We start from the raw sequence: 20,242 nt of genomic DNA, 5'->3' as shown, positions 1-20,242 counted from the left end.
TTTTTAAATCGGAGGCGGAAGGTCCGGCCACGCCCCTAGAGCCGTCAGCCAATCGCAGGCCTGGAGCCGGCTCTCTGATTGGACTGGAACCGTTGCTCTGGCAACCACGGGGATGCTATCTAGGAACTGTCGGGCGGGCTGTGGACTGGCGGCCTGACGAAGGGCGGTGCAGGTTCCCCGGGAGGAGGGGGAAGCTCTCCCGGCGCGGAGCTGGTGACGGCGTGGGGTCTGTACCTGGATGCTTTACTAAGCAAAATTAGCCCATCGTGGTGGAGTCGAACATCGTGGCGTGAATCGGCCAACTGAGCAAGGAGTACAAGGCGCTCTGAGGCTTTAAGGAAGCTTTTCTGTAAAGGAAAAAAGAAGTCTTCATTATAAGGCGTCCTTTAAATGCCCAGCCATACGCTTAGCGTTTTGGAGCAGAATTTAGAAGTTTCCTATCAAGCGACTTACCAAAACTTTGTCACTGCGCCTGCGCACGTGTATATTAGGGGTGAAATTCAAACATCTAGATGCAGATGGGTATTGAGATACTTGGGGTCCGGTGTGCTCATCCAGAACCTGAATTCGTGTGCTCTGTCCAGAGCCCGAGCCCTGATCTGTGGACAGGTGGGTGCTTGCTACAGTGTATTCAGTGGGCGCGGGAGAATGGCCCGCCTTCTCCAAAGATGGGAGAGGACAGTCACTGAAAGTTTTGCGGTTGCTTGAAGTCTTAGGCAGTAGATGGGTTTTATGAAGGAATTTACCTGTTTGTTGGGATGAATCTCTGCCCAGTGGTGCTATCAGGAATAAAATCTAAGTCTAGTTTGTAATTTTTTTTTCATTAGTCTTTGTTACTGTCACCTCTTGTATCCCTGACCTCTTCTGTCTGTGAAGGGATTTTCAGATCTACTCGTTTTTGATTTTCTCTTTTTTGTATTTCCTTTTTTTTTATTTAAGGATATTAAGCTTTTTATTAGAATTGATTGGAATACTTGAACTGAGAATTGAGGAGGAGCTCCAGATTTATCATTTTTAAAGGAACACTAAATGTGTGAGAAATTGACAGAATGGAGAACGAAAAGGTATTTTTTTAACTGCTGTATTTTTATTCACCACTGCATTTTAAAGTGTAGTGTTATCCTGACTTAATGTTTCATCTTTTAGCCTCTTGTTAATGTTTGATTTTGGCTTCCCCTTTTAAACATCCAGAAAGAAGGAAATTTTAATTTTTGAAGAGGAGGGGGTTGCCCAGGGTTAGTCATATTCCTAGTTTAATGATTTCATGGCAGTCTAAAGGAGATAAAGGGTAATTTTAACGAGATAAAAGGTAATTTTAAGAATAAAAAAATTTGTTGTATTCCAGCGCAAGGATTCTTGAACAGCTCAAACTCAAAACAGGCATTTGTCTTTACTAAATATGATTTCCTTTTAAGGCAATTTTCTATGAAATTGTCAACTTCTTTAAATATTGGGGTTTGAAATACTGTTTAAGACAGAAATAAGTTATTTGAAAAATTAAGAAAACATTGTCAGCAAGAATATGTGGATTGATATTCAACTAGTGCCTTTTTTTAAAAGTGAACTTGCATAAAAGCTTCCTATGGGTATTAGATATTAGTAAAAGAAGAAAATCACTATTTGTCCTGGTATGGTGAGGCCAAGAGCTGCAGTTTTTAGAAGCCCTCCATCCTTAGGTCAGTACCTCCTTGGGTACATCTCATGGGATCAATCACATGAACTTCCATGCAAATACTACATACATGGCATGGCATGGGAAGGTCTGTGTTCTAGTCATGTGTGACCTTATACAGCCTGATGTCATGTTTGGCAAGATTCTGTTAACATTACACATAGAAAAGCCCTTGATAAATCCTTAAATGTCATAGACAAAAAATAGTATCTTTCATCTATATTTCTAAAGTTATTGAAGAGTTTAATGAATCTCTTTTTTTCAATTATAGCCATTCCAAGTATTTTCTTCTAAAATTACTACAGATATATATTTTTAAAAAGTATATGAAGTTCCTGTGGACATAGGTCTCCATTAGTTTTATTTAACTTACCCTCTTTTGTCTCAATGGCAGCCCTGCTTCTGCCAGGAGCTAGGTTTATGACTTTGGGCAGCTAGTTTTACTTTTATTGGCCCCATTTCTCCCTGGGTACAATAGATGTTGAAAGTGCAGACTTTTCTGGTTAGAAGACCCACTTTTAAGCACTGAGGACTTTCTAGATAAATCTGGCATATGTTGGCCCTCATTTTATCTGCTTGGTTCTCCTCCTCCTTCATGTAAATAGTGTTTTAATTCAGCACTCACTAAATGCAGCTATTATACTAGGTAGATAATGGTTTCTGTTCTATGGGTCTTATACTCATTTTTATTTTATTTTATGGTCGTGGAGCTTGAACTCTGGGCCTGGGCGCTGTCCCTCAGCTCTTCAGCTCAAGGCTAACACTCTAACACTTGAGCTAAAGCGCCACTTCTGGCTTTTTCTGCTTATGTGGTGTTGAGGAATTGAACCCAGGGCCTCATGCATGCAAGGCAAGCACTTTACCACTGAGCCACCCTCCCAGCCCTTATACTCATTTATAAAGGTTGCTTCTGGAGCTTGGGGCAATCACTTAAAATTATCAGACCTATAAGAGCAACATAAGTGATGGGTACATGTGAACTCACTTCTTTAAATCTAAAGTTATTTCAAAATAGAATCAGAAATAAATCCAAATTAATCAAAAATTAATTAAATAGAAGTTAATTGGAAATTATAAGTCCTAACTAAATTAAACATGAATTAAATGAAAACATTTAGATCCATTCTTTTGCAAAACTGAAAATGAGAGTTAAATTCTAGAATGCAGTAACAGCCAAGGCATAGTATCCCATGCCAGTAATCCCAGAACTCTAGAGGTTGAAGCAGGAGGGTTGTGAGTTTCAGACCAGGCAGGGTGACATAAAAAAACAAAATAGAATAGGTGTTAAATGGGAAGCTAATCATTGGGATATACTTTATAGTCAACTGTGCAATCACATTAGGCATTTTCTTCTTAGCAATATTCTCTATATTATATAATTTTAGAATCAAAATTTACCTGATAAGTCCTGTTTTACAAGAGATTTAATTATTTACTTCTTTTGAACTAGGAAAACCTCTTTTTTGAACCACATAAAAGGGGACTGATGAAAACCCCCCTGAAAGAGTCCACTAAGGCCAATATACCTCTACCTGAGAGACAGCCCGATTTTGGCCCTTTAACCACGCCCACCAAACCCAAAGAAGCATCCCAGGGAGAGCCATGGACACCAACAGCCAATCTGAAAATGCTTATCAGTGCTGTGAGCCCTGAGATCCGAAGCAGAGATCAGAAAAGGGGATTATTTGACAATAGAAGTGGATTACCTGAGGCCAAAGACTGTTTACACGTAGGTTTCAGAGGACTAGGTTGGGAATGGGGAGGCAGGGCAGGGGAGATGTTGGGAGGGGGGAAGGTTTTGAAGCTGTTGCAGAAGTGCCAGCAATTGCTAGGCGCTGGCTCAAAACCTGTAATCCTAGCTACTCAGTAGGCTGAGATCTGAGGATCATGGTTTGAAGCCAGCCCTAGCAGAAAAGTTCATGAGACTCTTACCTCCAATAAACTACTCAGAAAAAGCCAGAAGTGGCACTGTGGCACAAGTGGTAGAGTGGTAGCCTTCAGCCAAAGAAGCTCAGGGACAGTGCCCAGGCCCAGAATTGAAGCCCCAGGACCAGCAAAAAAAAAAGAAAAGAAAAATAAGAACAAAAACAGAAGTGCCAGCAATATAATTTTAATCAGCACTGCTTTCTGGCTGTTACTAAACTCCATGAACATTCCTGATCCCATCAAATACACACAAACACTGGGAATTCTGAAACTTTTAGTGACTTTCATTCCAGCTTTTGGATTTGCTAAGCAAATTGTACTGGCTTACCCAACTTTGTCTTTTTTACCTCCTACTTTGTAGTTGTACAAGCTTAGCATGTATAGAAAAGGTGTGTAAGAGGTGTTGGTCACGGAGCTCACACGCCCCTAATAAATCTGGCAAAAATGAATTTTAGAATAAATTTGTTTACCTTTTCCTTTGTAGGACCACTTATCTGGTGATGAATATGAGAAATCTCAACCAAGTCGAAAAGATAAAAGTTTAGGATTGTTGTGTCACAAGTTCTTAGCCCGGTATCCTAATTATCCCAATCCTGCTGTGAATAATGACATCTGTCTTGATGAGGTAGCTGAAGAACTTAGTAAGTACAAAAAGTTTGCTTAAAAGGTTAATAATTAAACTTGGGTTTATGGACTTAACTCCTCAGTTGTATGCTCAGAAGCAGTGTTTGTAGCAGACATAAATAAGGCTATAGGGAACTGATAGGTGTCCAAAGTCCTGTTAATCTGAGGATAAAGATGAATGGCTTTTAATTGCAATTAATCTCAGAAACATGAAAATGATATGCTTACTTTTTGCTGAGGTTGTCTAAAGCTTTACAGAAAGGCAACATTGTTTTATTGTCTCTGTTTCACAAACAGCTACAATTCTGAACTTTCCTCTTGACTCTTTTCTTGAGGAGCCAAAACCTTCTTGGTTGTTACATTGATTGGCACCTCCTGTAGATGGAACCAGGTTGTACTCCCTGCCACCCTGCCACCACCAGACTGAAGACTGGTTTGGGGAGTATTTTGGTGTTTGGCAAAAGCTATTGTGTCTTTCGTAGACCTGAATCTAGTTATAACTAAAAGAATGTATGGCAAATTAGAAATGTTTTTCGAAAGTTATATAAATACCTTAATCTTAATCTTGAAGATGTGAGCTATGCCAGATAATTCAATTTAACTAGATTGGGCAAGTCATAAGAGTTACTTCTACCAACGTCTTTAGTAGTAGCAAGGATGTAGGAGAAGTTAGACTCAATGAGAGTTATACTTTCCTAATTTTTTGTCAGTTTTTAAAAAGTCCATCTTATTTTTTTCTAAAATCTCATAATTTTAGACCTGTTGTGTGAATGTGATAAGCAGGTGTGTGGGTGTGTGTGTGTGTGTGTGTGTGTGTGTGTAAAGACTTGGGTATTCCCTAGGTAAGTTAGTAGCTTTGTTCTGGTCATTAAAGTAACTGCTTCACAAGTTAGGATAAAATGTCTGTGCCTTGGTACGTATTAGATAATCAATAGATGTTGCCTTTCTAAGTCATAATCACTCATTTCTACCTTTGAGAACATTGCTGTAACTCTTCCACCTTCACCCTGTTGTTTTCAGTAGTAAATAAAATTATATTACCTTGAATCTATTGACTAAAAGCCCATAGAAGAAGTGACTCACTTCCAAAACACAAAAGTGACCTATTAACCTACAATCGTATTCTTTGTAGATGTTGAGCGTCGGCGAATTTATGATATAGTGAATGTCTTAGAGAGCTTACACATGGTGAGCCGCCTTGCCAAAAACAGGTACACTTGGCATGGGCGACACAATCTCAACAAAACCCTTGGTACTCTGAAGAGCGTTGGAGAGGAGAATAAGTATGCTGAACAGATTATGATGATCAAAAAGAAAGAGTATGAACAAGAGTTTGACTTTATTAAGAGTTACAGTATTGAGGACCATATCATCAAATCAAACACTGGCCAAAATGGACACCAAGACATGTGTTTTGTTGAACTTCCTGGAGTGGAATTTCGGGCAGGTGAGCAATAGCATGGAAAAGTCTATACTAGCTGAGCAAGGTGGCACAGCTCTATAATCTCAACTACTTGAAAGACAGAGGTGAGGACTGTGGTTGGAGGCCATCCTGGGTAAAGTTTGTGTGAGACACTATCTGATAAACTAGAAAAATGAGCAAAAAGACTAGGTATATGGCTCAAAGGATAGAATGCTGTGAGTGTGATGCCCTGAGTTCAATCTCCAGTAATGAATGAAAATAAAAAAAGAAAGAAAGAAAAGCTCAGACATTTCTCATGAGCTTGCTTTCTTCTATATAGCTACTTGGCTGTAATGCTAAAACACTGCAGTTGTCAGCTGGATGATCAGGTGGTAGTATTTTTAGCCTTGTCACTTTAGAAGTCACTTGTCCCCTCACGAATTTTAATTCTCTAATCTTCTTCTTTCCCCAAAGCTTCTGTAAACAGCCGCAAAGATAAGTCCTTAAGAGTGATGAGCCAGAAATTTGTGATGCTGTTTTTAGTGTCAACGCCTCAGATAGTAAGCTTAGAAATTGCTGCCAAGATTTTAATTGGGGAAGACCATGTGGAAGATTTGGATAAAAGCAAGTTTAAAAGTAAGTGCCATGGACTTCTGTGGAGCTTAAATCTAATCACAAACAATAACGTTTCTATTATTAGCTTATTTCCAAATGTATAGAGCACTGAACACATCCTGTCTAGTTTGGCTTTTCTACCTTCACTTTCAGCAGGTATGGTGGTACTGGCCTGTGGGGATCAAAGATATGTATAACTATTCTTATTTGTTAGATACTTTGGCTTCACATGATACTGTAACAAAGTCATAGAATCTGTACTATCTAAGATCTGAATGAGCAATAAATTGTAAAGAAGAAGTGGGTTCCTTGATCTCTGCTCTCTGCACTAATACTGATATGTTAAGGTATAAATAACTCCTATGAAAAAATATCCCCCAGAATGGCCTACAATATAAATGGCCTGTTGGTTCTGAAAGAGGAGTTTTAGCCAGATTATCTTAAATTTGAAAGGGACTCTAGGATTCTAACACAGAATTTGCCTTGATCCCTGTGCCAGACTTTGCAGGAACCTCCGCAAGGAATAGAGAGAAATTGTGAAAAGAAGTGCCTGAGAAAGGCATCTAGTGAATGCTTTTCTCTTCTGGGGTCTGTACTAGATGTAGGTGGCTTCCCAGGACGCAGCCATATAGTGAGGCAGAGCCACCCTGACTGACCTCAGAGGTCACAGGAATTGTCTGGGGGCTCACCTGGAAATGCCATCCTAGCCTGTAAAGCCATACTAGTCTCAGAAGTACATTCAGACATCCCTAGATTGATATATATTTATTTCAAGACAACTAAGTAGAGAGTAAAGACAGTAGTACAGGCAGTTGGCTTGGGAGATCTGCAATTTGAGAAACCACATCCCTGTACTACAAATGGGTCACCTGTTTTTCTCTGAGTCACCAGACAGTTTTCAGCTCCCTGTTTCACTGGTTATAGCATTTAGCTATTTCTGGAAGTGCAGATGTGTAATTTGCTGCATCCTCAGGGAACTCAGAACCTTCTAGAATGGCTATGAAGGGAGACTCCATTTGTAATTTTGTACTATCAAACAGAAGTTAGCATAGATTCTTTGTAACAAAAACATTTTTAAATCATGAGATTTGTAGAATTAACAGATCTATATGTTGCCTATCACTTAAAAACCTAAAAATGTACAAATGTCCTTAGGGGTACAGAATTCTCCATACTTCATGCTATGAAAGAAATCTTGTTTTATATGCTATTGTGAATAGAAAGGCAATACATTTACCAATGCTTTATTTCTATTTGTTCACATAAAGTCTTCTGATTCCTCAGAAGTATTTAGGAATGGCAAGTTTTTATAAGTCTGGTGATTTCATCAAGTTACTTTTCTGTTTTCAAAGTGTACTGTTGTCATTGCAAAATTCAGTACCAGCAGCAACTGACTTTTAAATATTTTAAACCTCTTCTTGGTTTTAATTAAAGGGGCAGCCATAGAATAACTTAAAAGGAGTCAGATGTTCCTGTCTGACATTGACAGGGCAGCTCTTAGAATATACATTAATTTCTTATGAAGCAGAATCTTTTGATCTTTCATTATTCTGTTAAGTGGCATATATCTTTTTTTTTTTCCTAGCAAAAATTAGGAGATTGTATGATATAGCTAATGTTCTGAGTAGCCTGAATCTTATCAAGAAAGTTCATGTTACAGAGGAAAGAGGAAGAAAACCAGCTTTTAAATGGACAGGCCCAGAAATCAGTCTAAATAGCAGTGGTATGTATTTTTTCTTTCATTTTTAAAATTCTTTTCCAAATTAATGCACATTTGGAGAGATTTTTCTTTCCAACTCCACATGGGAAGGACATATATAAATGACTGTAAAAGCTATTAAAGATGAGTGCCCATATAGAGTTTGCTACTGGTGACATTAGATATGTAATCTCCATAACCACCTTCTCTCACCCTGTATCCAGGAAGTAAAATTTGAAAGTGAATGGATTTAAAAAGTTGAAAGCTTCAGAGAGCATATACATGGTTGCTCTCATATTCTGTTCAGTAAAAACATCAAAAACTGTAACACATTGAGAATAAGAAATGAATCTAATCTGGTTTCAAGGTAGATGTTTCTAATATTCAACACTGAAATGCTCATATTTTTGCATCCCATCAAATATCTATACACAGAAGCACTGGAAAATGGCAAGAATGTGAACCACAGAAAGATGGGGAGACTTAGGTTCTAGTCTCAGCTCTACCACCTATTAGCTATGTGTCCTCAGGCAAGTTACTTCTCCAAGACTCAGTTTCCTCTTCTGTGAAGTGGAAAGGACAATGGCACCATTGCAAGGTTACTGAAATTTTAGAAGCATTTCACGGAGAGATGTTCTGGTCCAGGAATCTGGAATGAAGGTTGTGGGACTGTACTAACCAGATATATACCCCAAACCCTCCTGCTGCTAGCTGAGACATCTTGCATCAGACATTGTGTGTCTCTGCTTTCCTCTCTGGGCGCATTTTCCAAAAGTAGCCTAACCAGTGGAGCAAGTATACGGATCATATTCATCAGGTCTGATGATAAGACATAATTTTGGTTTTTTTGGTGCCAGTCCTGGGGCATGACCTAGGGCCTGGGTGCTGTCCTTTTGTGCTCAAGGCTAGTGCTCTACCACTTTGAATCACAGCTCCACTATTGGCTTTTCTTTTCTTTTCCTTTTTTTTTTTTTAAATAGTAGTTAACTAGAGATACAGGAGTCTCATGGACTTTCCTGACCAGGCTGGCTTTGGATCTCAATCTTCAGATCTCACCTCCTTGAGTAGCTAGGATTATAGATGTGAGCCATTGATGCCCAGTCAGGACATATACTTTTTAATACATCACCAAGAAAGAAAATGAAGAGTGACTACAGTCTAGCTCTTCATTGGTTATTGTCCATTTCCATGTCTGAATGTTCCACATCCAAGGATTCAACTTACAATAAGTTGAAAATACTGAATTTGTATGTGCACGTGTGCATGCGCATGTATACGTGCATGGGTGCCAGTCCTGAACTAAGTGCCTGAGCACTGTCCCTGAGTTTTTCCTCAAGGCTAGTGCTCCACTGCTTGAGCCAAAACTCCACTTCCACCTTTTTTTGTTGTTGTTACATTAGTGGAGTTAAGAGTCTAGTGGACTTTCTGCCCAGGCTGGCTTCAAACAGCGTCCTCAGATCTCAGCCTCCTGAGAAACTAGGATTACAAGCGTAAGCCACCAGCACTCAATGAAAATGTCGAAATTTTAAATGTTTGTCTGCACTGAACATATATAGACCTTTTCTGATCATTATTCCCTAACTAGTACAGTATCACAACTACTTACATACTATACAATGCAGATTATATTAGGCATTATATGTAATTAGGGATGACTTCAGATTTACAGGAGGATGCATATAGGTTATAACCAAATAGATTTCATATTGTATAGGAAACTTGAACATCTCCAAATGCATGTCTTCATCTAAAGGGGATTCATAAACTACTCCTTCTTGAATCCCAAAGGACTGATACAGTGTGGTTTCAGAAATACAACATGAAATACTGTATCAGAGTGCATCTGACAAAAGAAAGCCTGTGGGAGAGTAGCACAGTTGCTCTCTAATCATTTTGGAACTACATTTTGATTTCATATCTCAGGAGGAAGCTGAAATCACCTCCTCCCCTTTAATACAGACCTTTTTCCATTTCAGGCCCCAGCCCAGTCATACCTGTTGCCACCTCTGATTTGGAGGTAAGGCAGTCAACAAAAGAGAACTGTGCCAAAAACCTCTTTTCCACGCGTGGGAAACCAAACTTCACTAGACATCCATCTCTTATCAAACTGGTAAAGAGTATAGAGAGTGATCGGAGGAAGATAAATTCTGCTCCCAGTAGCCCTGTCAAGAACAACAAAGGTACATTTTGTGTTTCACTATCTTTACACAAAGATCCTAAATCATAAGCCTAAGTTACATATATATTATACTTTTTTAAATGGCCATTTGTAGGATTCACTGTTTAATTGCCCTGTAATTTTGGGGGCAGTACATGTTATCTAGTTTTTTGACCTCAGTAAAATTTCATCTGTGTGAATATTTATTCTTAAGCTTTAACACACACCCCCCTTTCTATTTTTCTAGCTGAGAGTTCTCAGAATTCTCCACCCTTCCCAAGTAAAATGGATCAACTCGCAGCTATTTGTAAAATGCAGTTAGAAGAGCAATCAAGGTAAGTTGGCAGTGCTCTTTAGTAACAGAGTGAATTACTTTCACATTGTGTTATTAGAATCAGTTGCTTTGTGTGAGCATAAGCACTAGCTTTGGAAATTACAGAGATAATCTGTTCCATGTCTCCTACACAGTTATTACAGAAATGATAGTTTCTGTAATGGCTTCACCTTGGGTTTAAAGTGATAGAACATTTAGAAGCAAATGTGTTTCCATTGTGTCATGTTCTAAATCTTATCTTTCAGTGAACCCAGAAAGAAAGTGAAAGTACAGCTAGCAAGATCTGGGCACTACAAACCAGTGGCTCCTCTGGATGCCCCAGCAAATGCTGAACTAGAGCTGATGGCACCATCCCTCATCCAGTCTCTAGGGGTGGTCCCCCTGATCCCTAGTCCATTGTCATCAGCAGTGCCTGTGATCCTACCTCAGGCCCCTTCAGGCCCATCCTATGCCATCTACTTGCAACCTGCCCAAGCCCAAACCATAACACCGCCCCAAGGCCTGAGCCCAACAGTCTGCTCCACCCATTCCTCTAAAGCTACTGGGTCAAGCGACTCCACAGATGCCTCCACTGAAAAGGTCACCAGTGATGCCACAAAGACCAGTGCCTCCTCCAGACCTGGAAGCTTGCTGCCTTTAGCAGAGAAACAAGCTACAAAGAACCGAAACAGGGAGGCAGCTGGAGAAAAAGGCTCCAAGAGAGCAAGCATACTGGAGGACAGTGGATCCAAAAAGAAATTTAAAGACGATTTAAAAGGACTTGAAAATGTCTCCACAGTAAGTACAACCTTGAATTGTGCTTTAATTTTTTTAGAAATTTCCTATCCGATTCAAAGAGAAAAATTTGGTGGCTTGTGAAATTTAGCAGATCAAAGACAGTATGTCAGAAGACAAGGGAACCGTTCCTTAGCATCCTGTAATCCAAAAGAGGTCTGGACAGCTAATCCTCTGACTATGATGAAGGCAGAGTCATTTTTAACCTTCAGAGGAAGGGATTACTTGCTCTTTTTAAAGCATCACAGGTGGTTGTCCACAAGTCTCTTTCTCCATCCCATACTGGAATGCAAACAACTGTCATGAAGTCATAAATAATTTATAAGCAGACATAGGATTCCTGTGACTCCTGCTTTCTGAGTCATTCTTCAGTGTTTGTTTGATGTCATGTACCTGGCATCTGTTGCCTAGAAGATAATATGTTCCTCATTTTCAGTTCCTACCTCAAATGTCAATCACAATTTCTACGTTGTATAAATGGAAAAGTCAAACTAATCTTGGTAACTTGTAGGTTTCTTGGATGCCTTGATTTCTATAGATATTGACATGCTAGGTAATTTTTTTTAACCCTAGGAAATTAGCTCAGGATAAAGTAACATTGAATGTCTATCCACAGAGCAGATATCATAGGTGTTAGTTCTTTTATAGACATTGTCTCATTCTCCTGTCTTAGGACAATTATTCATGAAAGACAGTGTGACTGAGTAAATTCAATTAATCATGGAGGCGGAAGTTACTCTCATTTTGCCCCTTTCGTTAACACAAGGTATTTACTTCCCTACATCTTACATGTATTCATTTGTCAAGAAACTATTCCAGCAGCTGGGAAGATGGCTCAGTGGTAGAGTGCTTGCCTTGCATGCAAGAGGCCCTGGGTTCGATTCCTCAGGACCACATAAGCAGAAAAAAACAAAAGTGGTGCTGTGGCTTAAGTGGTAAAGCTGAAGAGCTGAGGGACAGCACCCAGGCCCAGAGTTCAGGCCCCACCACCGGCAAAAAAAGAAAGAAAGAGAGAGAGAGAGAGAAAGAAAGAAAGAAGAAAGAAACTTCCACATATTTTTACTGTGCACTTACTGAGTAGAAAAACTGTGCTCTGGATTCAGATCTCACTCTATCATCTTTAGTTGTGGTTGCTTCTAAGTACTTGCCCATGGCCACATGACAGTTTCTATGGGATTATTGAATTTATTACATGATAATATACATAAAGAGGTTTCTGGTCTTTTAAAGACACCATATCAGCTGAAGGGCATTATCTCTAACTGGTTATTAAGGGAGCTTTAGAGTGCCAAATTTTCCCTGAGGATGGCCCCATGAAAGCTATTCAAAACGTGTATTATCTCACATAGTATCATTTTGCATTTAATGTACATGCTAGGGGCAAAATCACAAGGCTGGCTTCATTCATTTTCTGGGAGGTCCATAATCTCTTTGGGCCAATGAGTACGATTGAATAATGATCTCCTGTTGCTCCCTGAGACGTTCAGGATTAGGGTTTTCAATGGGTAGAATGCAACTTGCTTCTTTTTTTTTTTTTTTAACCTCTGTGGGTTCATTTTGACCCTTTTTAGCATGAAATGAACAGAACAAAAAAGGAAGAAAGACAGAGCAAGCTTCATGTGCTAATTCATTCCAACAAACATTTACCAAGAATCCAAACACTCTAGGGGTGGAGAGAAGACAGTATCCAAACAAACGCAAACTTATCAGATAGTGGATGATAAGAATAGAGAAAACAAAACAATTTGAAGGTAAAAGAGGGAGTCAGGATGACTAGGCTGGAAGACGTAATTTTCAAGGGGAATTATGTCAAATTCATTCTTTAAGGCTAATAATTTTAATATATTTTCTAAATGGAATTGGCATTATAGGTTAAAAGACTTTAATAAGTATAATTTATATTGACAATTATTATTTATTATGGAGACATAATTATGAGAGTAATATGGGTTTCACTGAAGGCTTCAGTTAAACCAGTAGTAATAATTTATCCTGTCAAGGAACATAACTAAAAATAACAGAGCAAGTGTTAAAAAAATTCGCTATTTCTGATTCTAAGAAACAAAATTTAAACCTGTGGTATATTTTCAGCTTTGTAAATTCGAAATCCTCTGATTCCCAAGGGAAAGACCTAGTAGGAGAGAGATTGAAGTGTGGACTATTGCTTTGGCAATGGAGAAAAAATAAGTTTGAAGGAAGATAAAAAGGAGCTCCCCCATTTATAAGAGTTGCTTTTAACTTTCGCCAGTCCTGAGTATGGAGAGGCTAAAGCAGACTTTTCAGGCAGGTTAGCTTTCTGTTTGGAGAAGCACCGAGATCTAACAGGCAGGATGGCAGGTACATGTAACCCTCAGCCTTTTCTATTATTACTTACTTTATTGCCTCAAGGTTTTTTTTTTTTTTCCCTAATGGCATTCTGCATCTCTAATATGAATTAATCAGATCACCTTTTGTTCTGTTATTTTCAGCCTCTGAAGTACTTTTATATAAGCTTGCTTGGTATCATCCAAATAAGTAGTCATGTACAAAAAATTCTAATTTCTTAGGTCTAAATTGGGTCAACAGACTTCCTAGAAAGGGCCAGGCAGTAAATATGTTTGGCTGTTACACCGACTCAACTCTGACAGTGTAGCAGGCAAGCAGCCACAGACAGCACATAAATGCTGGGCATGACTGTTCCAAAGAAACCTTGACAAAATCAAGCAAAAGATTAGATATACTCCTGGACCAAAGTTTGGCCACTCCTTTCTCTAAATCAACACTGCTTAAAATGTTTTTCTTTTTAGTATGAGCTCTTTTTAATAGCCTTACCAAAAATTTATTTGCAAAATAATATGGCAATAGTAAATACAATACACCCTACTTGGAGATTTATAATTCATGCCCACGTAAAGTATCTAGAAAATTATCTATTTAAAGATACTGTTGGCTTTTGTTTAAGCTTTTCTTAAACATATTTGAGCATGAATCAAGCAATGCCTGTTTGCATCCCTAGGAACTGGTGTTCCTCAGAATACTCTTTGGGAAATACCATCCTACCCAATTCAAGAACAGTAGTTAAAAGTCCAAACTTGTCATACGTGGTGTTGGCCTCCATTAAGCTTGGTACTCACAGTGTCACATCATAGCAGGACATAGCAGTATTTAGGACATCAGTGTAAGGGAAGTGTGCCAGGTAAGCCTTAATACTAAGTAGCTTTGGGTAGCATTTAAGAAATCAATATTCTGTATTATTCCAGGGCAAAAACTGGAATGAGTGGGAGGCACTGTCCTTTGGTATCTGGCTGACTGAGCTGCCTATATCCCAGCTATTGGAAAACTTGGGTCAGTGAGAAAAACAGTCAAAGGCTATTGTCCTGAAGTGACACGTGGCCATTTTTGTGTAAAATAAATCCTTCCTCCTTGTTTTCTAGACCTTGTTCCCATCAGGATACCTAATCCCTCTCACTCAGTGCTCATCCCTGGGGGCAGAATCCATTTTATCTAGTAAAGAAAACTCAGGTACACTTTCCCCAAACCAAAGGATCTACGGCTCACCCATTGCAGGTGAGTATATGAAGAATACTTTCAAACATGAGCCAGTCTTAAGTTCAGATACGCCTTGTAAACTTCCCAGCCAAATTCCTGTGCTTTTAAGAACTCTTCCCCACCCCCCTTTTTTCCAGGTGTTATCCCAGTGACATCATCTGAACTCACTGCTGTTAATTTTCCCTCTTTTCATGTGACACCTTTGAAGCTTATGGTTTCACCAACTCCTGTGGCAGCCGTACCTGTTGGGAACAGCCCGGCTCTCACTTCGAGCCACCCCGTTCCTGTCCAGAACCCAAGCTCAGCCATTGTAAACTTTACCTTGCAACACTTGGGACTCATATCTCCCAGTGTACAGGTGTCTGCCAGCCCTGGGCCTGGTACAGGAGCTGTTCCTGTATCCCCAAGAATAGAAACAGTTAGTACTGTACCAGAAAATGCAGGCTCTCAACAAGGACGAGCCACCAACCATGACTCACCAGTCCCAGGCCAGAGCCAAGCAAATGGACAATCAATTGCTGTGACGGGGCCACAACAGGTAAAAGCATTCTCATTTAATTATTCCTAGAATTAATATGCCCCAAATAACATCATAGGAGACTCTAGAGAGAGGAAGGATAGCAAAGGGAGTGATTAAAAGTCAGCCTTCCTTTCAGATCCAGGAAGAGTGCCTACTGGGTTATCATGAGGTTTTGTCTTCTTTTAGCAAAAGTAATGAGAATATTAAACCCTCCAAGGCTTCCCTAGCCAATGTTAAGATATGCTAGTATTCCAACATGCAGCGCATTTATCTAGCCTAGTGTTCTGGGTCTGCTCACACATATGTTTGTCTGCGAATTTGACTCCTTTTTTCCATTCTTCTTTCCAATCAGCCTGTTCCTGTAACACCCAAAGGGTCACAGTTAGTGGCTGAAAGTTTCTTCCGTACCCCAGGTGGACCATCCAAGCTGCCTGGCCCATCCTGTATGGATTTTGATGGTGCTAATAAAACCTCCTTTGGAACTCTCTTTGTCCCACAGCGGAAACTGGAAGTCTCAACAGAAGATGTCCACTAATTGATTATTTGATTTTTCTAAAGAGCTATTTAACAGAGAAGATGTACACAGACTGCTTTGGAAAACACCATCACTGAAAATACTGTAAATATACATTGGGGTTACTCAATGTCAAAGCTGATATTTGTTTTCATACATACATACATACATACATATATACATACATACATAAATACGTGCACGCACACACACATTTGTATAAGGCTAAGTTCAGCCTTCAAGCCTACAAAATAAAAGTAAAATGTTGAACGAAGGTATATTAACTTGTGGGGGGGAAGATTCATTATTTCAACTGTGCCCACATTATTATGCAAAATACCTGTATTAAAGTTTACTTTTGTTTGAGTGAATATGTTTAGTATGCCTAACACAGCACTCTCATACTTTTTGCACAAAGAAAATGCTGTGTGATGTATAATGTATTTTTAATAGGAGGGCTAAAGCTATATTTTTTGTAATTTCTTTAATCTGTTGGTGTTGCAGTATGTCTTTTTGTAGAGTTTGCAACAATCCTCAATCAAGTCTATGGAAAAATTATTTATAAAATGTATTTTTAATCATAAGTTGTTCAAATTAAAACTTTTCTAAAATGTAGTTAACATTTTCATTTGGCCATTTAGGCGGTCTTGGGAGAAAAAACTTTATTCTCAGAGGCAGATTTCTGGGAAGGAGAATATATCATGGGATTTAGATATGTCAAATTTATAGAAAGTTTAAATTCTCTTCCTCTCTTGAGATCCTTGGTTTTGCTTAGAATAGTGAATATAGCTTGGTAAAGGCTAATACTTGACCAAGGTTACCTCTCTAAGTGCCACAAGCTTTCCACTCTTCCCTTGGAGACTAGAGATGAAAGGCAGGAGCTTCACTGCCCTACCCCAGCATAACCTGCATCTATCCCAGGCTTCCTACTCTTTGCTGAGGAAGATCAGACACCAATTCTCCTGCTCTACTTACATACATTAATAGTATAAGGGGGGTTCTTTGTGAAAATTGCATACATACAAAGTTCTTTGGACAAATTCATCCTCTGTTATATTCCCATGTCCTCCCTCAGTTTTCTCAAACAGCGTTTGGTGGGTTTTATTACATAGAAATACAGATTATACACTATATATATTATATAGATCATAAATTCTTACTGGCTGTTGGACACACTGGCTGATTCCACAGCTTGGATGTTGTGAACAGAGCTGCAATAAACATGAATACTGACTTATACTTCTTTGGATATATGCCCAAGAGTGGTATAGGGGGTTATAAGATAGCTAACCCCATTGTTAACAGGACAAATTGTATTTTGAGAATTGATGGAGCTTCCCTGGCTATGGTCTTAAAGAATCTTAATATCTATTTCCTACTTATTGGCTCTATGACAAAAATGATGCTATACATTTTAATTGTATTATATCTATGAGCTAGGTCACTTAAGACCCAGAGTTTAAAGCAACATACCCGTGGTCACCCTGCTAGTGTGTGTAGGGATTTGAAATGTCTGTTGGATGCAGCCTAGAAGCTCTGGTAGAAATCAGTCACATTTTTTAGATAATCTGAGCATTTGTATGATCATCTTTGTTGGCACAACCAAATAAAGGAAACGGCAGATTTTCATGTTTACCTAGAGATCCGGCTTCCTCTATACAATTAGAGAACTTACTCTCAAAATTCTTTTGTCTTTATTTTTATTTTACTTGGGAGGTATGTAAATGATTCCTGATACAAGAATTGGCTTCTGCTTTTAAGGTGTCTATTATATAACTTAGAAACAAAAATAAGCAAAACATCTCCATGCAGTAGAGAAGGTAAGGTGCCAATGGTAAAATATGTAGTTCTGTGGAGGCTAAGTGGATTTAATTGCATACACAAAATTGGGATTAACTCAGACAAAGCTAATGTAACACACAGACCTGTGGCAGAACTAGATAAGTTGAAGGCCAAGTTTCTGTTTGTCCATCAGTATCCACACAAGAATACCTGGCTGGGGAAATCAAGTGCACAAGAAGAAAGACGTGTTAGGCTTCAAGGTATCTCTGGAGACTGCTCCTACTAGTTCTGTCACTTGACATTCTTGAAGGTACCCCTTGATTACAATCTTCTGGCAAGCAAGACCCTGAATTCAAACCCCAATACTTCCCCCAAACAACTGGTGTTCATATGCTTGTGTGAGCCCTGCCTCTTGAATATGGATAGGATCTGTTCCTTCTAACTAGTAGGATACCATAAAAGTGAGAGAGTGTATAATTGTGTGTATGTGTTTTTATAATTCCATCTTATATATTTGGCTGGCTGGAGTCTCTTGCTGACTTTGAAGAATCAAGGAAACCAAGGAACCCAATATGGTAAGGAACTTTGGGCTGAAGGTAGTATATAGCCTTCAACAACTGAATTCTTAAAAGTTTACTTTTAGCTACAAAGAATTCTACTGAATTCTGTGAACAACTTAAGTAAACTTAAGGTATGTTATTTTTTGGATATGAAATGACCCCCCCCAAAAAAGGCTGGTTTGTCCCTACTGCAATAGTATTCAGAGGTGGAGGTCCCTAGGAGATCATTTGATCATGAGAATCTGACCTCACTAGTAGATTAATCCATTAAATTTACAATTTAATGGGATGCTGGGAAATGGTGGAAACTTCAGGAGGTAGAGTTTAGTTTGAAAAAAATGAGTCACTGTGGGGGTAGATAGGAATATTTGCCCAAGGTCTCTGGTTCTCTCTACTTCCTGGCTATCCTGAGAGATGAGAGACTTTGCTCTACCATATACTCCCACTACAATGCTGGACACCACCACAGGCCCAGAAACAACAGAACCAAATGATAATGGACTTAAATCTCTGAAATGTGAGACAAAAATAAAACTTTCCTCCCTCAGATTGATTTTCTCAGGTATTTTGTCACAGTGATAAAAATCTAAGATCTTTTTCCCATCAAGTTTCTGATGAGATTTTGGCTTTATGGAACTAAAGACCCTTAACCACGTTGAGACTCCTGACCCATAGAAACTGACATAAAGGTTTTAAAATGCTAAGTTTGTGATAATACTGTTAAGCAGCAATAGATAATACATATAGTCATATAACCTACCACTGTTCATAAACACCATTTTCCTGTTTGCTCTATTATGGGTCATTGGTTTTATAGATACTCATAGAAGGAAATATTCCTGGGACGTGGTAACCCAAAGACTTAAATGAGAAAACAACTTTTAAAGATGGTAGGTAGTAACAGCAATTGACATTTATCTGTCCAGTATGCAATTCTTTTTCCAAACTACCTCCTTATTTCCTCCTAAGGAGTTTCATTTTCCACATTGTAGAAGTCCCGTTGGACTTCTATTGGGAACCCAATTCACAGCAAGAGTCAATTTGTTATTCAGCCTAAACCAAACTCCCTGGAATTTGAGGTTCCATTTCTCACATTCTGATTTCACTACATTGTGTTTTTACCTGTGAAGCTCCTGCTTTCCAGGCTCTGTCAAGCACCTGCCCATATTTAAACCAGAATTTTAGCCATTCATTGATCCAAGAGACTTTGCTATCCTAGTAAGTTTAGTTTCATTAAAGTAGTCTTTGTTTACATGGTGGATTACCAAAAGATTTACCATTTCAGAAAGGAAAACTAAGAGCCAAGACTTCCTAATTCTCAGACCACTTAATGTGTTTCCTAAGCTTGGATGGTAGAAATCCAACCAAAAGTAAAAAAGAAAAGACCTTCATAAATGTTCATCTCACTAGAAAATGCAAAAACAAAACAAAAAACCTCATCTGTGTCCAAGCGAATGTGAAGTCATGAAAACAGCTGAAATAGAGATAGAAGAAAGGAATCTAGAGCAATAAATGTGATGACAAAAAATTAATCTAAACCAGCTTTGAAGCAAATTCCCTCAAACTTGTCCTTCTCAAGTGATTAGTGTTCCTGCAGATAAAGGATCAAGAGATTGTCAGAACTTAAAGCAGATAATCTTTCTGAACAATCCTATTAATTACAGAAAAGAGTGTGGGCTGACTGCAGATTCTTCACAGTATTTATCACTAGTAGTTTTCAAATCTTCAGTGTCTAAAATAAATTTAAAAAAAATGTGTAATTATTTTAGGTTGAAAAAATATCAGTTTCCACCTTTACAGAGGCGGTTTTATATACCAATATTCTTCTAAGTGAACTGTAATCAATAACTTGCTCAATTGGATTGGTAGCTAAAATGGGGACTTACCAGGCTTGTCAACATTTTGTAGAAAAAAATTAAGTACGGAATATATTTTACTTTTAGTCATCAATAGCATTTTTGAAAAATATTGTATGCAGATGGTTCCTAGTTTACAATGATTTAACTTAGAACTTTTCAACTTTATCATAGTGTAGAAGCCATACATTCATAAGGAACTGGGCTCTGAATTTTGATCTTTTTCTGAGCTAATTATATGAAGTACAATACCCTCTTGTAACCCTGAGTAGTGGCAG

At 38.6% G+C, this 20,242-nt stretch overlaps 1 protein-coding gene across 1 annotated transcript; it reads left to right on the top strand.

Annotated features, from left to right (window-relative positions):
* Nucleotides 1-535: 535 nt before the first annotated feature.
* Nucleotides 536-16,378, top strand: E2f8 (E2F transcription factor 8). Its single transcript, XM_013019578.1, has 13 exons — nt 536-609; nt 940-1,064; nt 3,123-3,401; nt 4,083-4,239; nt 5,355-5,669; nt 6,099-6,260; nt 7,825-7,962; nt 9,915-10,118; nt 10,344-10,431; nt 10,676-11,207; nt 14,618-14,750; nt 14,870-15,270; nt 15,605-16,378. The coding sequence occupies exons 2-13, from the start codon at nt 1,050-1,052 to the stop codon at nt 15,785-15,787; spliced, it is 2,607 nt and encodes an 868-aa protein (XP_012875032.1). The 5' UTR covers nt 536-609; nt 940-1,049; the 3' UTR covers nt 15,788-16,378.
* The last annotated feature ends 3,864 nt before the right edge of the window (nt 16,379-20,242 follow it).

The sequence above is a fragment of the Dipodomys ordii genome, unplaced genomic scaffold (assembly GCF_000151885.1).
Source record: "Dipodomys ordii isolate 6190 unplaced genomic scaffold, Dord_2.0 Scaffold46, whole genome shotgun sequence".
Lineage (NCBI taxonomy): Eukaryota > Metazoa > Chordata > Mammalia > Rodentia > Heteromyidae > Dipodomys > Dipodomys ordii.
This window is presented reverse-complemented; position numbering and strand designations above follow the sequence as displayed.

What these genes read in the sequence shown, in the direction of transcription:
- E2f8 (XM_013019578.1), top strand. An exon ending in TGAGGTAGCTGAAGAACTTA is followed by an intron (nt 4,240 to 5,354) that starts GTAAGTACAAAA and finishes TATTCTTTGTAG; the next exon opens with ATGTTGAGCGTCGGCGAATT. An exon ending in GACTTGAAAATGTCTCCACA is followed by an intron (nt 11,208 to 14,617) that starts GTAAGTACAACC and finishes CTTGTTTTCTAG; the next exon opens with ACCTTGTTCCCATCAGGATA.